A 20,735-nucleotide genomic window follows, 5' to 3' on the forward strand; every position below is an offset into this window, starting at 1 on the left:
GATTTGCATGCGCGGCAGGTTAGCTGCTTGTACTGCAGTAAGCAGTTCATGATCAAGCCTTGAAAGGACACTTGGTCATATGGGAGGGTATGGGTTTGTCTACCTTTGAGCATAGCCACTTGCGTTGTTCCACTCTGCGTCAGGGGGTGAGAATTGGATATGACTGTGGTCAAAAGTCTAGTATTACCAGTTAGTAGTTCATGGCTTTCTACACCTCGGTAGAAACAGTGATGCTCAAGACAGAATTGGAAGTTTAGAAAGTGGTATAATGGCAGATGTATAAGCCTGACGGATATGGTCGGTTGATTCGTTTGATGGCAGAGTGAATCTTCATAACACAAGTCTTTCACCCACCACCACCTCTTTCCTTTCTTCTTCCCACTTCACCCCTCCACCATCTTCATCCTCTCCAATCATTTCTTGGACAACCTCCATATTCAAGCCGTTATGTCTCCCCAGACAGCCACGAACGCCAGCGCCAACAACGCCAAAGCCAACGTCAACGCCAATAACGGAGCAGAAGGAACAGCGCCAATCGTCCAAGACCGCATGAAGACGCTCTTCCAGACAGGCGAGTACTCAGATATGACAATTATCTGCAAGAATGCAACTTTCAAGGTGCACCGCTCGATCCTTTGCCCCCAATCGGACTTTTTCAAGATGGCGATGGCTGGGAACTTCAAAGTTGGTGGTTATCTTCACGTTTCTTTCTCTCTCTCCCGCTTGCTCTTTCTTGCTTCTCTTTCTCTTCCCTCCTTCTTGACCAAAATTAGATATTATCAGGATTTAACGACTAATGAATTAACCCAGGAGTCTCAAACACAGACAATCAATTTGCCGGACGACGAACCCAAGACGATCGAACGCGTGCTTTCATTCCTATACTGCGGGTATTACAAGGACGACGGACATATCAAGGATCTGGGAATCGGGCCTGCGAATGCGCCGTCGCCAGCGCCGGTGCCAAAGCTGTCTGAAAAACTAGAGGGCAAGGGAGAAAACGCGCCGAACACGGTCAACAAGGATACCGCTAAAGAAACTCCCAGAACGAAGAACAAGACCGCCGGCAAAGGAGTGCCAACAAAAGCATGCATCCACCTGAAAGTATACATAGCAGCGGACAAATACAACATCCTTCCATTGAAGGAGACTGCCGCCGAAAGGTTTAAGGGCTGGTGCTCACGGTACTGGAATTCTGAAAGGTTAATTGCGATTTCTCAGTACGCGCTCACTACGCTACCTTCGCACGACATTACCGTCAGAGATATAATCGCCTCTGTTATTGCTGCTCACATGGACGTCTTATCGAAGAACAAGGCTATACTCGGGCTCCTTGCTGAAGAGACTGCTATTGCTTCATTGGTCCTCGCAAAGCTGATCAAGGACGACATTATTTGGAATTGGCAGAAAGAGTGCAATGTGACTATGATGCTCAATGCTGCTGTTAAGGGAAGGAAGTGCGGCGGGTGTTTTGAGGAGGGCCCTTGGGTTAAAATAGAAGCCGACGATATCGCAAAGAGCCGTTTCCGTTGCTCTAAATGCGACAAGATCTACGATGCGGCGCAATATTGTAAGCGATTCGACTAGGCGGCAGACATTTTGTTTGTTCTGCGTATGGGCCTTCCGTGACTACTACTCAAGGACAATCCATATAGGTTATCAAGTAGACACAATAAAATAACGTACATTTGCTCGCGATATCAAGTAGCTTTGCTGTTTTGTTTTCTTCGAGAGCCCAGTTCAGTGAATGGCCATATCTAACACAAACCTACACAACTTCGACCTTTTTCCTTCTCTAATCTCACCCACCACCTCTCTGCTCCAACATCTTGAGCCTGACCGCACATCTTACTTCTTTACATACATTCTCGCTTCAACGCAAAGCCCATCCTCAATCCGACGAAATGATCGACCCCTATCTGAGCGAAAAGCTGAACGAGCTTTGCGTCAGCGGAATGCGCCCAGACATGGTCATAACCTGCCACGGAACGACCTTCAACGTCCACCGGTCGATAATATGCCCTCAGTCATCTTTCTTCAAAGCTGCTATGAGCGGAAGATTCAAGGCAAGTCGCTCAAGCCCGCGCCCGCCACCATTATCCAGATAGACGAGACGGCGTCCTAAGCTAATGCGTAGTTCCATGCAGGAGAGCCTCACGCAGACAATCGACCTACCAAACGACGACCTCCAGACAATCAACTGCATGCTCTCGTTCCTTTATCTCGAAAAATACGGTTATGAGCAAGAAGAACTGTATCCAACAGCCAGCATAGCAAAAGACAAATTCAACGAGCGCCCGCCAAATATCCACATCCGAGTCTATCTTGCGGCCGACAAGTATGGGATAGAACCTCTCCAGCAGTACGCAGGGAAGCGCCTTTTTGGTTGGTTCGTTTTTGCAGAGTCCCCGTCCGGTCACTTGCAGGTCCTGGTCGACGCGATGAAGAGCAAACCGCCGGGCGATACGCAAATGGACACCATTATCGCGAGCATCCTTGTCGCCCAGGAAGCAATGATCAGAAAGAAGGGTCTATTCTCGTATTTGCTACAGCGGTTTTCGAGTCTCGCGCAGGCTTTTAGGGACGAAAAAATGCGCCGTTTTATCAACGGGCCTCTGGAGCATCGCGAGTGTGACGAGTGTTCTGGCTCAGCGGATGGGTTCCGTGTTTACTTGAGCCCGGGCGATTTCGAAGCTGGGTTGTTCCGTTGCGGTTTTTGCAGGATTTGCTATTCTATTCATACTTTCGCAATCCGTCAGTGCTAGGCTCACGTTCTGCGCGCTTGTTTGGGCTTTAGCTGGTTAGGGCGATGGAAGGGTATACTTGAGATCTGGGGCAGGAGCAGGCATTCGGGAAAGGATGCGGCTTGTGTTTCTTGAAATAGGTATACTAGATATCTATTCTATCCAGTACAGTGATATGATGATTGGAAACTATCTTAAAGAAAGAGGTTCAGAGCATAAACAAAAAACATTATCAAAAACATTCAGGTCACATGTTCCAGTCAGTTTCTCATAGCACAACACAACATGGCCCTCTATTCTCTTCTCTTCTTTTCCACCACCACCCAGGCAGACTCCTTGCCTCTCCCTCCTTCCTGACGTCTACCCCTCCGACCACTGTCTACTTGAAAGCACGATATCTGTGCTCAAATCATCCAACATGGTTCTTACCCTTTCAAGCGATTTAGACACTGATACGATTTTTGGCCCAATAGACGCAGACAAAAATGGTTCAATCCTTCACGCAACAATGAAGAATCTCCTTACCACCGGCAAATACTCCGATACGAAGATTACCTGCCAGGGAGAAACTTTCAACGTGCACCGCTCCATCCTCTGTACCCAGTCGACGTTCTTTGAAGCCGCGATGAACGGAAATTTTAAGGTAGTTGGCAACGCAACGAGACTGGAGAGGATGACTGCTAACGTGGACAGGAGAGCACCACTCAGACAGTCAACTTGCCCAAGGAAGATCCCAATATTCTCAAGCTCGTGTTGTCCTTCCTCTACTACAACGAGTACAATATCGGTCATCATGTCATCGAGTCGTGGAAATGCTTAACCAGTTCACGAGACAAAGTGGAGGATTTCTGCGGAAAAAGGCAAAAGCTCCGGGACGCCATGAGCGACGCCCTTTCGCAAGCCCCATACACTCATGTGGAAGTCTACCTCGCCGCTGACAAGTACGGCATAGCGGCTCTGAAGGAATACGCTGGCGAGTGTTTTCTTAGTTGGTGCAAGCAGAAACAAAACCTTGCACGGCTTGGAAAAGTCATCGAGGGAGCCATGAAAATGAAACCAGTCCACGACTCTCAGCTGGAGCAGGTTATCGCTCGTGTTATTGCAGCCAATTTAGCAAAGCTTGTTCAGAATGGCTCCGAGGGCTCAGTGTTAGAGTTTCTCAAAGCGGATGGGAGCTTGGCAGTAGCAGTAATCGCCCGACTGGTCCAGGACAAGAAGCTATGGGACCGAAGCAAGGAACAGGATGTTGCGTACTTCATGAACCGTGTTCTCTGGAAGGAAAAGTGTGACCACTGTACTGACGACGATGGCTTGCGGATCATACTCATGGAAGGTGATTTCGACCGTGAGATGTTTCGTTGCGCCGAATGCAGCTATGATTATGACATCAATGATTTTGATTATGACTAGGGGGGTTTCAATCTGGGTTTCTGGGTGCCTATGCTGGTCGTGAAGATGAATTTAACAGTGAGCAGGACGTTTATGTACGTCGCAAAGCAGGAGCATGGGCAATAGGAATAATTCTATCGCTGGCCTAAGTGCACAATACATTGAAGGTGGTTCATTCTACTTCTTATGATTTATCCATCATAAGATTTGTTTTGGAGTCTTCTGTAGGGTACCATATTAACACCTACTTAGTTAGTCTACTATGATTATCAAAAAGAACAGAACTAGAACTCACCCTCTTCATGCAAACCATTATCCGCTCTTTTCTATCCGCGGTGAGCTCAGATGTAAAGAGCCATAGACAATTAGACTCATGATCAAACTCCGCAGGTATGCTTATGTTCAAATCATCTGAGTGAATTTCACTTGATACACAACACAACAACCGACTGCCCTTTCTTCCTCCACCACACACTCTCTTTCTCGCTACACCAGAATACCCCAATACTCCCCACGATACTTGCCCCAAGCTCCAAAATGACAACAAATGCTCATTACGCTCTAGGGCGCAAATTCAAAGAACTCCTCTCTACTGGAAAATACTCCGACATGACCACAATCCATTGCCAAGGTCTTTGCTGCCAATTTGTATACGGTTGTGAGAACGGGCGTGGCATCAGGCATCCTGGTATCGCACGTGGAGATTGCTTGTTCGGTCATAGCCTACCTGGTGAGCCATAACATGGCTTGGCCGATGAGGTGGAACGAGATGAAGAGACTTATCAATGGCGTTTTGGCTCAAGGCCTTTGCTCCGAGTGTCAGGAGGAATTTGTGGAGGTTCAGCTGGGCGAGAATGGGTTTGAGCGCGGGCAAGTCCTGTGCATGGCATGCGGAGAGTATTCTTATGTTAGGTCGACTTAGTGAGTTATGGTTTTCATGGTATTTCTTGGGATGCCGGCGCTGTTGGAATGGGATAGACGAGGCTTTTGTCGGGACCTGAGAGATTTGAGCCCGCCCTAGAGGAGCATCCACTGTATCCTAATTAGGAAATGGGAAAGGTGCGACTCTACGGGCCATTTGAGGTGGCGCAGGATACAATCTACATGATATTATATCGGCTAGCTGTTCGAATAAGACTATAGTCTTGTTTTGAATTACTTTTTTCTGCTAAATGCTACCAGGTCTTCTGTTGAAAACGCCGTAATGTCTCATACCACTAACGACCTTCCCCCAAGCTTCTCTATCATCAGTCCCCTAGATGACGGTCCAGCAGGCCACCCACATTCAGCGCATTATCAAGATCCCAGTGGAAATTAACAGTTGAGGGAAGAACTCCTCATCGACCAGTTTTGTCCGGGACTTTCGAATCGGCTATCAACAATCTCGTCATTACTGATTAGAATTACCAACAGACCGTCCTCATCCAGCACAGCAAACCCAATCAGTCCTCGTACCCCAAGCTCGAACCGATATTCCTCAACATTTCCGTGGGACTCCTATCAATACTTTCCCACTCACGCTCGATGATCTTTCGATGTCCAGGACTTTTACATTTCAATCGGATGAACTTTGTCGGTGGCCGATAGAACGCACTGCTTCCCCGACCATCTGAGAGCTTATAAAACTCCTCGGTGCCCTCAAGCTCAAACCCCCAAACCAGGCAAGCCGTGATGAGAAGCAACGTGTGATTGACAAATGATTGGCCCGGACAGACGCGCTTCCCAAAACCGAAGCCCGCTGGCTGCGGGAGAGAAGGATCGTCAATCCAACGCTGTGGGTTGAATTTTGTTGGGTCTTGGTACGTTGTCTCATCCTGATTCAGTGCCCACTGGAAAGGGAAGATTATGGCGTCTTTGGGAATTCTGTAGCCCATGTAGGTGTCTTCCTCGCTCACGGCGTGGGGCATACCGATTGAGCTCATTGTCATGACGCGCAGAGTCTCGTGGATAAATGCTTGGAGGTAGGGCAAGTTTTCTTCGTCAGAGGATTCTGGGAGACGGGCAAACCCGACCTGTTTGTCAACTTCTGTCTGCACCTTCTGTGCCTCTTCTGGATGCGTCAAGAGCATAGAGGCGATGGTCCCCAACGTCAGTGGTGTCGACCCAACTCCGGCTCCAAACGCTTCAATCGGCACAGCGAGGAACTCGTCAAAAGTGATGTCCGACCGCTCCTGTCGCTTATGCTCCATGACGCGCGTCAGAGTCCACATGGGACTATTGACCGCAGCCTTTATCTTTGGATGGTGTAGCCGAATAATGTCGTTGAAGAACGCATCACCTTTTGCTTTAGCAGATGCTGTGAGACCGGGGACTCTCTCTAGAAATGGAAACATTTCCACGAGACTACTCTGCACCGTAAGAGCTCCCAGGAAATAAGCCACTGAACCCGAGATAGCCTTTGCCACTTCCTCTGGCGTCGAATCAAGGTCCTCGCCATACAGCAGCGTGGTGAAGATATTGCAAGAGAATGCCTGAAGCTGGAGCTCAAAGTCTTTACTCTCAAGAAGTCTAAAAAGAAGACACCTTGACAGCGACAGTATAACCGGCTGCACTGCCTTTGCTACGCGGGCGTTCAAGGCAACGGCTTCGATCTGATGCAGCGCGCGCCACTTGTCATTATATGGCATCGTGATGGGTGCTATATTTCTAAGCATATATTCGCTGATGATAATCAACCGCGGTCGACTGCTGAAGTTCTTGGCTCTCTTTTCGAACAGGTCCCGGACAACGTCTCGACTTCCCAGCATGATGATCGTTCTGGATCCTACCTTCAACGTCATGATGGGCCCGTACTTTGCATGCATCTCTTGAAGCTTCTCCATCGAGTTGGCGCGGAGGAGCTGATGTACATTTCCGATTAGCGGGAGGGGTGTCGGGCCTGGTGGTAGTGGAAGTTTTGAGGATTGGCTGAGCCATAGGTAGAGTCCTAGACACAGAAGTATAATGAGGAAGGATGGCTGGAAGAAGTATTCCGTCATTCCGAGAGACAAGTAGCGATCCGCGATGCCCATGATTGCGCTTTCTCTTGATTTCGAGTACGTCGAGCCGTTCCTTCCTCCCAAGCAACCACGAGGAATGCTTCTCTTATATCATTCAAAGCCTCTCTCTACATAGCCCATAGACCCCGCAACCAGCTGCATGGTTGCAACGCCTACTCTCTACCGCAAAATCAAAGAGCGCGCACGGACAAAAGACTCAGCCGAAAGCCCGAGACATGCTATATAACAGCCCATCCACTGGTTGGTGCGACATGCCACGCCTCAGTTGATAAACTGGCGAATGATCGCTCCTTCCCAGGATTTTGATCTGGCGAGTCGACCTTGGCTAGCGTCATTTTTATTGAGCAGTGCAGAAGAGACAAGGTAAGGAGGACATCGGCGTCCAATCACAGAAGATATATGCAACTTCTGTCACAGCGTTGCATTGGATGCGTGTTGGGTGCTCAAAGACGACTGTCACCAGACATTTTCGTGCAGAAGGCTTTATATATAGCAACTACGAAGTATGTTTGGCCGATAGCTTGTTGCGTATAATCCAAGACTATTATACATGTCGGGAGCTAGGGCTGGTGGTTATGGTTATGGCTAACAGACAATCTATCAGTTCTACCATACCATACTCTAGCTGTCGAAATGCCTTTAGGATGTTTGTTTTTTTGCCCTCTTACTACTTGAATGAATCTAGAGCACTTTTCACTCACGGGTCCAGCTCAGCCCAACCTTTGTGTGACCTCAACTTGACGCTATTGCACCAGCCAGCATCTCCTTGTACCACTTCCTTATCATCCAAAATCCAGCACATACGCATGCTGCTAAAACATCTGGCTCGCTATTATTGGTGTTTGTATCAAGATTCTTCTAAAATGGACAATACTTTCTCATCGCCTTCGCTCATGGAGCTTCGCTCCATACAAGCACCCTTTGAGCGGTCAATCAAAGCCATATAGATCACAACTGCCTTACAAAGATTTTCCATGTCGTCTGGACAGCCTGATTAAACAAAAATGGCAAAGATCGATGCAGGTGGGGGCATCACATACACCAATATGCTAGATGATTTGCTAAATTGTTAGCGGCACACGAGCCACTCCAGCTCCAAATGAGACACCTCGGACCTTTTTCAGCCTCAACAAGACCTGCTTACACTTGTTGTCTTGGAGAGGCAAACTCACTGCGCGGAAGCCAAGAACGATCACCTAACTCTTAACCATGCCTGTCGTCGGCCAGCAACAGATCACCTGCGTCTACCCCCTGTCCGGCGTATACGCCCCCCTCCAACGAATCCTCTTCTACATCCTCCTCACATTTGGCGTCATCGGCCGTCGCCACAGATGGCTCGTCGCCGGTGCCCTCGCAAGCGCAATGACATACTGCGGTGCCGCAGCAATCCACTCCATATTCCTGATCGCGCGGTCGCGATCGTCTGTAGTCGATCTAGACGTCTACGGCGTCTTCGCTACAACATCGACGGGGATAATGCTCGTCACGCCACTACTTGCCTGGTCGACGACGCTACAGTCCGTCGAGCAGGATCTGCGTGCTATTGTTGTTCTCTGGACATTGCTTGTCCTGCAGGGTGCTGTGCTTTCCCTTGCGACGATTTATACTAGGGGGGATACACCCGGCCCGACGTGTTTGGCTGAGGCTTCGCTGGGCGATGTCCCTGATACAGCCGCGACACTGCGGAATGCAACGGCGGATTGTATCTATGTCTGCTACCCCGAGACTCGACCGCTAGCACGCTCACCGGCCGATGTCCAAGTCTGGGAGAACCACCTCGATACGCCCTTTCGCATTACCGTCGCGTTCCTTATCACTGCGGCGGGGAGTCTACCAAGCTGGATAATGACTTGGTACCAGTTTATTCGAGTCGGGCACGTCAATTTACTGAGCCTTCAGCCGGTGTTGGGCAAGATTGATTTTGCTTGGATGGGCGGGTGGGTATTTCTACGACGACTGGGACGCGACCGGCAAACATCATCCAGCTATGGATCATCTGTGGCCGTGGGAGATGACCATGTCCGAGGCGCTGAGTCTACATCTCCAATGTTGTCCGATACGCTTTGGGCCGTATTGCGGTACTATTCCATCCTATCCTCGTTCGGCGTCTTCGTCGTCAACCTTGTTCTGAACGAGGTCCGATTCAGGTCGCTGCCGACGGACGAGATGCCGTTTGAGGTTGGGCAGTGGAGTCCGTGGGTTTCTGTTGGGCTTGTTTTGGTTGCGCAGGGGGTTAGTAGGTTGTTTAAGAGGGGAAATACTGAGAAATGTCGAGATGGCGAGGATGAGGAGTTAAGGCTTTTTGATAGAGACAAGGGGATGGGCAGTGGATGTGAGAGTGAGAAGGGAGGTTGTAGGAGGAGGAATAGTCTTTGATAGACTCATCTGCCTCAGTCAATAACTTAGCATCAATATTATGATTGTAGGCATCTATACGAACAGTTCATACAACAAGCCTCGTTGGCCCACTGGGTCTAGGCTACAGCCCAGTGGCCCCTGCGGCTCTGTGGCTGGGCTATGCTACTTATTCACTGCCCCGCACTGTTTGGTTATTTTCTCAACTTTCATCCTTTCTCTCCCCTGTTCTTCTATCAAGAAATCAACCTCGTGTATACTTGGACGGTCCATTCATCTACTATCGCGTTGCTTTGCTGAAGCTTTGCTGAAGCTTTACTGAACCTCATCGGCGAGCCCTAAAGACGGAAGCCTAATTACGCGACCTGATACGACGGCCGGGGACGCCGACGGGACCATAGGTAACCCTCCGTCGCTGCCAAATCGACCAGATCGTCGGACACCAATCGCATACCCACGCATCTGTGTTTATATTCTAAAAACGACATCAAAATGGTCTTCGGTCGTCCTCGAGATCCCAATCCCGAACCCCAATACGCCCTTCCTCTCAAAACCGCCGAGTCAACAGCCGAAATCCTCCTCTCCGATCTCCCGACTAAGAGTGTCACTCTTGCGCCGGGCCAAGCTACCATCGTTTGGGAGATTCATACGAGTATCCAGGTAAGCATCACCCCATCCAACTTACCTTTGAAAGGTGCGCAATACTGACCAGAGGCATCCAGCCCGGCCAAACAGACATCGCGATCCTCGGCCTAGACCCACACGTTAATCGCGACTCGATTCGCGTCGAAGGATCCGGCGATGCAACGATTACTGATATACAGAGTAGTATAGTTCCTAACCGGGCTAGCTTCGAGGATGTATTCCCGTCTGAATCAGAGTCAGACTCCGAAGACGAGGCGCTGAGTGACGAAGACGAAGAAGGTCTTCAAGACCCCATCCTCCAAGACCTCCAAATCGAGATCGAGGCCGTTAATGAAAAGCTATCCAAATCAAAAAGCGAGATAAATTCCTCCCTCGCGATCCTCGACATTCTTAACACGTACGGGCGGGGCCTCTCAAGCGATGAGACCAAAGATGTACAGAAATTACAGCAGTTTCTGGCGGTTTATACCGCCCGTCGCGAGAAGGAGGGGGAGAGGCATCGGGTTGCTGAGAGGGATGTTGCAGCGAAGGAGAAGGAATTGGCCTTGTTGAAGAAGAAATTCGAGAAGCGCAAAGCAAGATACGACAAGGAGCGGCGCAAGGCATCGAAGGATATCAGAGTACAAAAGGAGAAACGGTCTAGGGCGCGAGATGTGAAGAGGAAAGAGAGGATGCAGAAGAGGTTTGAACAGAGGCATTTTTGGCCTGCTAGTGTGGGGATGGTTATTGTTTCGCTGGATACTCAGGCTCGGTCTACTGAACTCACGCCATTATCAAGTCGCCGCAGCTCAATCACCGACAAACCCGCCGAAGAACAAGCAAAACCCATCGAGATAACCCTCCTCCTAAGTTACATCGTCCCCGGCCCCAGCTGGACCCCTCGCTACGACCTAGCCATAAACTCCGTCTCCTCAAGCGCACAACTAACATACCGCGCTGAATTCAAGAACGCAAGTACAGAGATTTGGCGCGATACACAGCTAACACTTGCAACATCACAAGCCTCATTCAGTGGAATCGGAGAGAAGATTCCGAGTCTGGATACTTGGAACATCAAGCTTGTTTCTGGGTTTGGTGCGTCCAAGACGACGGCGCCGAGTTGGGAGAGGATACTTGATGCCCCGAGGCCGTCATCTGGATTGTTTGCGACTAGGCCATCGGTTGTTCCGCCGATCTCGTTGTTTGGGAATCCTGTACCTGCTCCTGCTCCTGCTCCTGGGGCGCAATTTCAGACTCAGCGGGGATCTTCTCTATTTGGGAATGCGGATGTAAATGATCCAAGTAAGAGGGCGAGATCCGCGGATGAGGCGACGGGGTTCGGTGCGAATAGACCGACTGGCGGTGGTTTATTTGGAAATGCGGCATCCCAACCTCAACAGGCGCAGCCACAGTCTGGGAGTCCTTTGGGGAGTACAAATACTCAACTGAATGCTCAGGCTCAGGTCACGCAGCAGTCGGGTGGTCTCTTTGGGTCTGTTTCTTCGCAGCCGCAGTCGTCTGGAGGTGGGCTGTTTGGAAACACGGCCCCTCAGCCTCCCGCACTGCAGTCGGCATTTGGATGGGCTGCGGCGCAGAATCAGCAGTCTTCTGCACAGGGGTCAACTGGAGGGTTGTTTGGATCTGTATCGTCGCAGGCTCAACAACCGCAACATCAACAGCAACCACCCTCACAAGGAGGTGGTCTATTCGGTAGTAGGCCGCCACCGCAGCCTCAGCAGTCCGCGGATAACGTCTTAGAGAACAACCCTACCCAAGCCTCCAGACCATCCCTCTTCAGCGGTGGCCTCTTCGGTGCTCTCAGAAACACCTCAAACCAAGCACAACCGCAACCACAGCCCGAAGCAGAGTCAGAACCACCCAGCACATCCATCGAGCTCGAAGACGACGATGCCGAAACCGACAACCAATCCCAACTCTCAACGACTCCATCCCTTTCCCACCAAGACACCCTCAAACAAGAGCACGGCATGACAACAACATATAACCTCCCCGGCACACGCACATTGGTCCCCTCCCTAGTCTCGCGCCGCCACGTCCTCGCAACACTAGACCTAAACACCGTCTCACTCACATACGTGATCGTCCCCAAACACCGCGAAGCCGCGTTCCTGCGCGCCAGAGTCAAGAATACATCCAGTCTAACCCTGCATCCGGGTACAGTCGGAATAACAGTCGACGGGTCCTTCATCGGCTCCGCGAATATCGAAAAGTGCGCTCCAAATATCTTCTTCAATATAAGTCTTGGCGTGGATCCAGGAATCGAAGTTAAATACTTCAAACCGATCGTCAAGCCTTTGAGCGGAGGGATGTTCTTCAATAAAGAAGATGGCGCGAAATTCCGCCGCTCTGTCTGGGTGAAGAACTCCAAGAGCGTGGCTGTTGATCTTGTGGTGAGTGATCAGGCTCCTGTTTCGGAGGATGAGAAGCTTGGTGTTAAGCTTTTAACGCCGAGGGTTGAGGAGGAGGGTGATGAGGTTCCGTTGAATATTGAGAAGGGCAAGGGTGAAGGCGTTGCGACGTTGCTGAAAAATGGCGAGGTGAAGTGGACTTTGCGACTGGAGGCACAGAAGGAAGTTAAGCTTTTGCTGGAGTATGAGGCGCGGGTGCCGAATGGGAGTGATGTTGCTTGTGTTTCTGCTTGATCTCTTGTTCCTCGAGTAAGTATGGCCGTATAACCATGGCATCCTTAAGTAGAGATTTAGGTAGATTACCTCCAACTGGAATCCAGATATGAATCACAACCACGCAGACCAAACTTATCCTAGTAGGGTAGTCTTTCACAATCCTTGATCAAGAGAACTTCACCACTCAAAAGCCCCCGGCATTTTCCTGGCCATACATTCCTCCTTCTCCTCATGCTTTGCTTCCTTCTCCTTCTCCTTCTCATTCCCATGAAAATCCAATCCCCACCTCTCCCTCCAAACCCTCACCTCCTCTCTCCACAAATCATCAACGCAAGGATCACACGAGCTCCCACAACACTCGCCCAGCCCCGGTTTCGGCGGCGGGTCATTAATATCTCGACCCGCAGCCTTGAGTAATTGTTTTTCGCGCGTTCTGGTGAGCCGTTTGTTTTTTTTTATGGAGGGGGTCTCCTCGGGTGTGTAGAGCGGTTTCCTATTCCTTTCCCCGGTCAATATCATATCTGAAGGCTCCATCGCCATGTCTAGGGCTGAATTGAGGTGAGATATTCCATGGACATCGTGCTACGTTGTTCTATGGGATTCATGAGGATATAGAGATGTTGAAGGTGTATCACGTGACTTGGTGATGTCGGAATAGATCGGGCGGATGATGGATTTTCCTTTTGGCCGTGGTACCTGCCATAATTCTCCGAGACTGAAGCCTGGATTATGAGGCATCGATTTTGGGCGCAGGAGCTCGAAGACACGCACGGTTCACAAGGTATCGGAGCACGGCGGACGAGTAGTGTTGCGTCCCCAAGTGACTCAATTGGTCTCTTGAAGCACAAATTGCAAAGTTGACATACAATGCGTACCAACTACGAGCTTGAAAAAACCTACAGCGTATTTTCGCAGAGCGTCTCGAGAGCAAAACTACGTACGGAGAACAGTCCGAGCTCCTGCGGGACAATTACCACGCGCCGAAGCTAAAATGCCACGCGCAGGGCAGCTCCCATGCGACGCGAAAACTACGGCTGGGGAGAGCGCTGCAATAACCGAGGCAACCGGGCGGCCTGTCTGCCTGCTATGGCCCTAGCAACCGCAACCGCGAATGCGACCGCGCGACCAGGATAGCAATTAGCCGGTGACGGGAATCGATCTCGCCTGCCAACCCAAGCCTACCTGCATCTGCAGACCAGGGTGCAAGAAGAACGATATAAATACGCATTATTACAGGGGTTATCTTTTCTTTGTCCCTTCCCGAATTCTAGGCGAACAAAGAGCTCCCTTGAGCACTCGCAACTCGGGAAAACCCGCCGGAGCCAGGGACGCAGGAATAGCAACCTTGTCGTCGCCCTTCACACATGCTTGTTTTGGTGCCCCTTATTCGGATTCGTAGGCGGTCACATGATTTGGGCTAGTTGGGGGGTTCGTATATCGATGAGGTCACGCGGGTTTCGGGTACGCAGTAGATTCCGGGGTGAGACTGTGATGGAGGGGAGGCCTGTCGATTATACGCATCACATTATAAAAAGAGGTCAGAGCAAACGAGCAGACAAGCGATAGATATAAGTTCAACCAAAGGCGAAATAAAGGGGGCAACTGCGGCGTGCAGAGCGCGGCTGCCGGAAATAATAGTGAGAGGTCGAGCTGCAGGTCAGGGGGAAACAGGGAAAATGGCCAAGCCGTGACGACTGACGACAGCCGGGTTGGAGAGGCTGAGGAGCGAGGATCAAATTTGTCCGCTCGCTCGGCTTCACTCAGCACTCTTTTGCTTCGAATATCTGGGGGATCCAGAGAGGCTATATAATCTGGCCCATCGCCCCCCTCGAAAGGATGCTGGCTGGCTTTCTCACCTGCTGAGCTTCTCCCAGCCCAGCAGCACAATCCTATGGATGGATGGTGTTGCTCGGGTGGATCGGCCCCGGCCCAGAACGGCAGTTCCCAAACCGAGAATCGGTGAGACGCAATACGATAATAAATTACAGCGTTTCCTGACTCAGCTGGCTTGCTGGCCGCGTCTTCGCAGCGCATGACCGCTCCGACGTGAAACTGACAGGATTTCCTTCCAACCGAACCCTCGGTCAAGCTGCTGTTTGCTGTGGTGAGCGATCCTGTTTTGGGGAGGGACCCAGTGCTGGTGGAGCCGCATTCCCGATTCGGGCCGGATTGGTCGCTGATTTGCGTCCGAGAGTCGGTGAGTGGCTGTTGCTGTGCGACTAAGTGGGGCGGTACCACTTTATCGGACCCATTTAGCCAAAATAAGCCCCTGCAAAAATTTCATCATTTCTTCTTGCGCCCTAATCTGAGAGCAAAAGAAGCTGTTCATGAGGATGTAGAGTACAGAAAGTGAAAAACTCAATTGGCTGTAGCAGAAAGACGTTCATGCTTGTAGTTTCCCCGGAAGCTCGGAAGCTTGTGGGCATATCTGGTCGTGGCTGGAGCAACAGTGGATTCCACCGCGTCTCGGACCTGCTTCTCCAGCAATTGTTGGTCACGATAGACCTTCGACAGCTCATTACCGCTCCACGCCCGGCGCTGCCATTGGTTGGCCCGAAACTCAGTCACCTTGGCCCCGTCCCGAAGGAACCCGACTTACTCAACCAGGCAGGCAGGTGGAATGCCAGGGAGCTCAGATAGGGATAGATTACAGGCCTCAGCGTACGGCAGGCGTATGGGAGCATCGGCGTAGGGTTGTTCCCAGGCTTCCCAGCCCCCCCAAACACAGCTAGCGCACGAAAGACGCGGAGGGTTTGGACGAAAGGGCGAAAATTAAGCGGGAAAACGTATTTAGGTGCTAGGGCCATTTTCCTCCCCATTTTTCTTCCCTGGAAGCCCTTCCTCTCTCTCTTCTTCTTTTCTCCTTCCTCTCCATCCTCAGTCCATCTCTCATCCTTCCCATCACACTCTCTCCTCCCAACCAACCTCATACCATTCACAATGGCCGCCTCTCGTGTCTTCGCTCAGCGCCTGGCCTCTACCATGGCCGCTACCTCCAAGGTTGCCCGCCCTGCCGCTCGCCTCCAGGCCGTCCCCAAGCGCACCCTCACCACCCAGCGCCAGGCCATCCCCTTCCAGACCGTCAAGCGTCAGCAACCCTCCATGATCCAGGCCACCGCTCGCCAGGGCTTCGCTGCCCGCCGCCAGTACTCCTCTGAGATCGCCGACGCCATGGTCCAGGTCTCCCAGAACATTGGTATGGGCTCTGCTGCCATCGGTCTCGGTGGTGCCGGTATCGGTATCGGTGTTGTTTTCGGCTCTCTCCTCCTTGCCGTCTCCCGCAACCCTGCCCTCCGTGGCCAGCTCTTCTCCTACGCCATTCTTGGTTTCGCTTTCGTCGAGGCCATTGGTCTGTTCGACCTCATGGTTGCCATGATGTGCAAGTACGTCTAAATTAACAACCACGAATACGCCAATTCGAATGCTTCGATCCTGTGAAATATGACCGAGTCGAGTTTTCGAATTGAAAATCACATCACCACGACGAGATGTACGGAATAGAAGAAAAGATTTTTGGCTGTGTATTTCATATCCTGATTACCACCAATTGAGAGACTTTATTTAACTACGACACTGGGTTCCGTTTTGTGTACGATGGGAATACTGATTTGGATACGGATACGGTCTGGGTTTTTTCTTTTGGGACGTTCGTCTCGCCTTTTCTAGTCAACTCTCCTTGGGGGATTTGGCTGGATAGAGGTAATTGTGGTGGTCTTTTTATTATCATGTACTACACTATCATCTTTTTTTACCATTTTTCCCTTTGTTTCCGGCCCGTCATCAAGCAATACACTGTACATATAGACCATAAAATGACCACTTAACGAGTGCCTCTACTCAATATCCGTTCTTGATTTTGATACGTAAACAATGGCAACGTAGCTTAAATCGAGCTCAAGCTCTAATTGAGCAGTGAGCTTGTTGGAGCTGGAGCTGCCTGGCTGGAGCAAGCAAGCTGCAGTGGAACGGAGTCTTGCGGATGCGTGGCCTCAACGGAGTCTCAGTCAACGCGGTACAAAGTGTAGACGTCAGCATCTCGCCTCCCAACTTAATTCCTGCGCACCACCAACTCAATTACTCAAGTTAAATGAATTAATTGCTGGCTAGAGTACATGAGCTTTACAATAAGAGTGATAGTATTATCTGTAGAGAAGCAATTGACCTTGAAGCCAGCATTGAAAACTCTGACCCATCCCCAACATCTGAGCTATCGCCGGAGCTCCGGCAACCAAGATCCCCCAAGTCCGCAGTCCAGTAACAGACTAAGAGACGCGCCAAGGCCAATGGCGCCGTTTCGTTTCACTGTTATTTACCGATCCTAGTGACGATCCAGCCTTGAGTGTACGGTATGCGCGTTTTATTGCTGGGCTCTGGCGGTGTGAAGATTGTGATTCGTTGCTGGGTTAGGCTGGACGGAACGCGTTCAGGTCAGGTCAGTTTGAGCTCAGAGTGACGGTTGTTAGATACAGAGTACGGTCATGGCTGTGACGAGGGTTACGGCCAGGCTACCACGGTCAAGGGGAGGGGGCGTGGATTTAGTGTAGTGCGTGTGTGTGGTTAAGCTGCGGCATCGGGTTTCGTCCGTGGTCACTCTCGATGGCTACAGTAGGTTGAAGCTTGACTGGTGAGGCTTGAGTATCTAATATATAGATCTGACTCAATTGAGTACCGCTTTGACTTCTTCTCAATGTCCAGCTTCGTACTAAATGCTATCGCGATCGTGTGCCATGCCGGAGTCCGGGGTCCAAACTTGTAGCCTGAACGATCAGGCATGCAGCAATCGGAGCTTATCGGCATGTATCATGTGACCTTGTTTGCAGTGTTTGGCTTCCTGTGAGTCTGCATGTGCTGTCACTGGGGCAAGAAGGAAGCTGGAAAGTGATGGAAATGAGTAGTAGTAGAAAATAAAGCTGCTTTGCAGAAGGATATCAACCTTTGATCTAGTTCTACTTTCTCTTGGAGTCGTTGGTGCGCGTTGTTCCGCTTGAATTGGAGCTGCGGATGCGGAGATATATCTCAGCCTCCTTAGGGTTTCCAAAGATAGGCTCCTCATGCTCAGCCGCAGAGCCTCATAGCGAGGGTCTAAATGGACATGAGATGTGATGTTCGACTCTCTTATCATATAGTATCATGTGATTATGTCGCGATTCTTGTATCATATATGGACGTTGAGAATTTGAGGTTAGGCTGGTTATGTGTTGAAGACCGAGGGAGGCCGAACCTGCAAAATCTGCAGTGGCTCGCGATGGCACCAAAGAAGTAAATTACGATTACAAGATAAATAAGAGCCCCCATTTTTACCCAGACAGAACAACCAGTCGAGCAAAAAATCCAACAAAACCCCTCTCATCTCGCACTACCACTCGCACCAACACCCCCAACCATCTCAAACGCAACCGGTTCCCGCGCAGGCAACTCCGCAATCTCACTCGCACCTGCACTATCCCTGAGACTAGGTGACGCGGCACTCTTTAACTTACTAACAGCATCAAGCTCCGGCTTGAACGCCTCGTGGAACTGTGCCTTCCCTTCAAACGGCGACGGACCCGCCGCGCGCAGCTCATATTCCAATCTTCGTCGGCGGCGGCGGCGCATGACGAGGCAGGCGGCGAGTAGCGAGATGAGCGGGATAAGGACCACGGGGATGACGACGGCGGGGATTATGACGCCGAGGTTTCGGGTGGGTGTTGGTGGTGCTTCTGAAGACGAGCCAGAGTCCGCAGCACCAAACCCAGCGCTTTCGGTAGGCGCAATGGAGGTCGGTGAACTGACTGGTGTTGGGATTGCGGAAGAAGAGCTGGTCTGGAGAGTGGTCCGAGACGCATCTACCGATGAAATTGACGCGAGGAGCAAGGATGCCGAATAGTTGGGATCATTCTTTGGGCAGAGGCTAAGGTATCGGTTGTAGTTCGGGACGATGAATTCTTGGGTGATGTTGTGGGTTTCGCGGAACTCCTGGCAGCAGTCGTCGCAGGTTGAGAGCTTCAGACTGAGTTTGGAATCGGGGGCGCAGACGTCGGTGCCGTTTCTGTACTGTAGGTCTGAGTCTGTGATGCCTTGTGCCTCTCCTGTGTTGCGAAGGAAGGGTGTATTAGCAGAGCTTGATTTTGGATGCATGGCACGAGGGACTAAATTAGTATGACAAGTAGCTTACCACATTCTTCGATACAATCGCCTGGGACTATCGATTCAATCCCAACTTGTCGTCTGGATAACTTAAGTTTGCTCGCAACGAACCCAAAAAACCCAGACAGATTCACCATCATGAAAGCACAATCCGAACAACCAAATGCCAACAAAAAACGACAAGAAGACCATAGCGAGAAGAACCAAAAAGAACACAAAAGTAACAAGGGAGATGAGTTGGCTTTTCGACAAGGATAGCATGTCTCGGACTCCCAGCAAACGCCGACAGCGACAAGGCCGCGAGAGGACCTGGACCGCGAGCTCGTACTCTGTACAACCATGACGCAGGGAGCGATCAATCAGCGGAGAGCTACCATGCAGTCGGGTCGATAGGCCTAGGGTTCATTGGCGGCGTTATTGCCCCTGACTTAGGTAGGTAGCTTTCCTTTCATTCCTATTTGGTGGTTCTTTGAGTGGAAAAAGCAACCATGAGAGGAGAGGGGGAGGGGAGAAGGTAGCGCATTAGAGTTGCTATCTAGATTGGTAGTAAAATCTTACTATACAGAAATGTAGAAAAGTGTCTTCCAGCCAGCTACTTGCAGCTTAGACCCAGACACCTTGAAGCGCTTCTGCTGGTATACGTGATCATGATGAGGCAGAAGCACCTACCTACCTACCCTGCCTGGAGCCGTGGATACTGACTCAAGGTTGGAACAATAATCTGCTTTGCACGAGCTTCAAGGTTTGCCGAGACCATTTTATTTGGGAGGGATGTACCAAGGCATTCCGCCAAAGCTTTCCAGGCTGTTCTTAGAAGTTATCCTACTAACAGTTTTCATACTTGGCTACACTAATCCAAAAATCAAAGCTCCTCCATAGCGCATCTACCTAAATAAACTATAATATCCTTGAGATGAAGGAGATTATAGTAGTATTCGCATTACAAACTGACCTCGAAAGATGAAAGAAAGTTCTTGGATAGAAGTAAATATGACCTTGTACGTCAAGATCTACATCGGGCCCCGAAGAATAGCCCGTCAGACGGACCTCCAGTGTATCACAAACGCCCTCGGTAGCCGCATATCTCCAAGCCACGAGGAATAACTTCCTCCGCCACCCTTATTTCCTCCGCTATTGGTTGAGGCGCAACCTCAAATGGTTGTCCGTTATTGCCAAGTCGCAAAGACGTAGATATCATAGCGCTGTAGGATAGACGTTTCTCATCGCCAACATAAAGCATTAAAGAATGGCGAGAAGCCGCATCTTGCATTCTCTGAATTGGTAGATGTTCGTTGACATCGTCCATGACGATGCAGCGCAAGGGTTTACTCTGGGCGTTGGCGAGTACGGTACCCTCTAGTTCTTCCTCTATTCTAAACAGACGATTTGTATAAGTACTCAGTGTGACTGCCCTTTATCCTTTGTCATCATGATACATTTCATTGAGGAATACTACACTACACATTGTTCTACCAGGGCCCTTTGTCTGGTTACAGAGATCATTAGTAAAATCTTACTGTGCATAAATGTAGAAAAGTGTGTTTTTACTTTGCCTGTCTGGTGAGCCTTTCAAGCCAACCATTGTCAGTGGGCTTTCTTGAACTCGGGGCCATGTAAGGTAGTTTTGAGGCTATCATGTGACAAGCACTGAAGCGAGTCCAATGCTCTCTATGCCGAGGCGTAGCTCAGAGAGTACAGCAGACATAACTATTCCTGGAATTTGCTATCACAATTCATCTAGCACCTGCTACCTGACTTGATTCGCACTATGCGCCCACTGGATCCGCAATACCCGCAGCATCCGAATGGCGACAACAGTCTTCTGGGGGGCTTTTATCGGCCGAGTTGACTCA

The 20,735-nt window shown here is 50.4% G+C and overlaps 10 protein-coding genes across 10 annotated transcripts; 7 read left to right on the top strand and 3 right to left on the bottom strand.

Annotated features, from left to right (window-relative positions):
• Positions 1-447: 447 nt before the first annotated feature.
• Positions 448-1,587, top strand: BDV14DRAFT_205601 (BTB/POZ domain-containing protein; the record flags this gene model as incomplete). Its single annotated transcript, XM_073774764.1, has 2 exons — positions 448-684; positions 811-1,587. The coding sequence occupies 2 exons, from the start codon at positions 448-450 to the stop codon at positions 1,585-1,587; spliced, it is 1,014 nt and encodes a 337-aa protein (XP_073622489.1).
• A 554-nt stretch (positions 1,588-2,141) lies between these two features.
• Positions 2,142-2,765, top strand: BDV14DRAFT_205602 (uncharacterized protein; the record flags this gene model as incomplete). The annotated part of the gene is made up of 1 exon (XM_073774765.1): positions 2,142-2,765. One exon carries the CDS (start codon positions 2,142-2,144, stop codon positions 2,763-2,765), a length of 624 nt encoding a protein of 207 aa, XP_073622490.1.
• Positions 2,766-3,162: 397 nt separating this feature from the next.
• Positions 3,163-4,154, top strand: BDV14DRAFT_205603 (BTB/POZ domain-containing protein; the record flags this gene model as incomplete). The annotated part of the gene is made up of 2 exons (XM_073774766.1): positions 3,163-3,387; positions 3,438-4,154. The coding sequence occupies 2 exons, from the start codon at positions 3,163-3,165 to the stop codon at positions 4,152-4,154; spliced, it is 942 nt and encodes a 313-aa protein (XP_073622491.1).
• A 1,159-nt stretch (positions 4,155-5,313) lies between these two features.
• BDV14DRAFT_184525 (cytochrome P450) lies at positions 5,314-7,352 on the bottom strand. Its single transcript, XM_073770519.1, has one exon. It carries the CDS (start codon positions 7,142-7,144, stop codon positions 5,576-5,578), a length of 1,569 nt encoding a protein of 522 aa, XP_073622492.1. The 5' UTR covers positions 7,145-7,352; the 3' UTR covers positions 5,314-5,575.
• A 75-nt stretch (positions 7,353-7,427) lies between these two features.
• BDV14DRAFT_9599 (uncharacterized protein) lies at positions 7,428-8,210 on the top strand. The gene has a single exon (XM_073777927.1). It carries the CDS (start codon positions 7,561-7,563, stop codon positions 8,077-8,079), a length of 519 nt encoding a protein of 172 aa, XP_073622493.1. The 5' UTR covers positions 7,428-7,560; the 3' UTR covers positions 8,080-8,210.
• BDV14DRAFT_184526 (uncharacterized protein) lies at positions 7,661-9,573 on the top strand. The gene has a single exon (XM_073770520.1). The coding sequence runs from the start codon at positions 8,342-8,344 to the stop codon at positions 9,506-9,508; it is 1,167 nt and encodes a 388-aa protein (XP_073622494.1). The 5' UTR covers positions 7,661-8,341; the 3' UTR covers positions 9,509-9,573.
• Positions 9,574-9,698: 125 nt separating this feature from the next.
• Positions 9,699-13,327, top strand: BDV14DRAFT_184530 (uncharacterized protein). The gene is made up of 2 exons (XM_073770521.1): positions 9,699-10,147; positions 10,210-13,327. Exons 1-2 carry the CDS (start codon positions 9,980-9,982, stop codon positions 12,772-12,774), a joined length of 2,733 nt encoding a protein of 910 aa, XP_073622495.1. The 5' UTR covers positions 9,699-9,979; the 3' UTR covers positions 12,775-13,327.
• On the bottom strand, positions 12,854-13,492 carry BDV14DRAFT_9620 (uncharacterized protein). The gene has a single exon (XM_073777933.1). The coding sequence runs from the start codon at positions 13,294-13,296 to the stop codon at positions 12,934-12,936; it is 363 nt and encodes a 120-aa protein (XP_073622496.1). The 5' UTR covers positions 13,297-13,492; the 3' UTR covers positions 12,854-12,933.
• Positions 13,493-15,485: 1,993 nt separating this feature from the next.
• Positions 15,486-16,235, top strand: BDV14DRAFT_9609 (ATP synthase subunit C family protein). The gene has a single exon (XM_073777929.1). The coding sequence runs from the start codon at positions 15,697-15,699 to the stop codon at positions 16,147-16,149; it is 453 nt and encodes a 150-aa protein (XP_073622497.1). The 5' UTR covers positions 15,486-15,696; the 3' UTR covers positions 16,150-16,235.
• Positions 16,236-18,102: 1,867 nt separating this feature from the next.
• BDV14DRAFT_205608 (uncharacterized protein) lies at positions 18,103-18,873 on the bottom strand (the record flags this gene model as incomplete). Its single annotated transcript, XM_073774767.1, has 1 exon — positions 18,103-18,873. One exon carries the CDS (start codon positions 18,871-18,873, stop codon positions 18,103-18,105), a length of 771 nt encoding a protein of 256 aa, XP_073622498.1.
• Between the last annotated feature and the right edge of the window lie 1,862 nt (positions 18,874-20,735).

Source organism: Aspergillus stella-maris (assembly GCF_047715825.1).
Source record: "Aspergillus stella-maris strain CBS 113639 unplaced genomic scaffold BDV14scaffold_100, whole genome shotgun sequence".
In the NCBI taxonomy this organism is placed as follows: domain Eukaryota; kingdom Fungi; phylum Ascomycota; class Eurotiomycetes; order Eurotiales; family Aspergillaceae; genus Aspergillus; species Aspergillus stella-maris.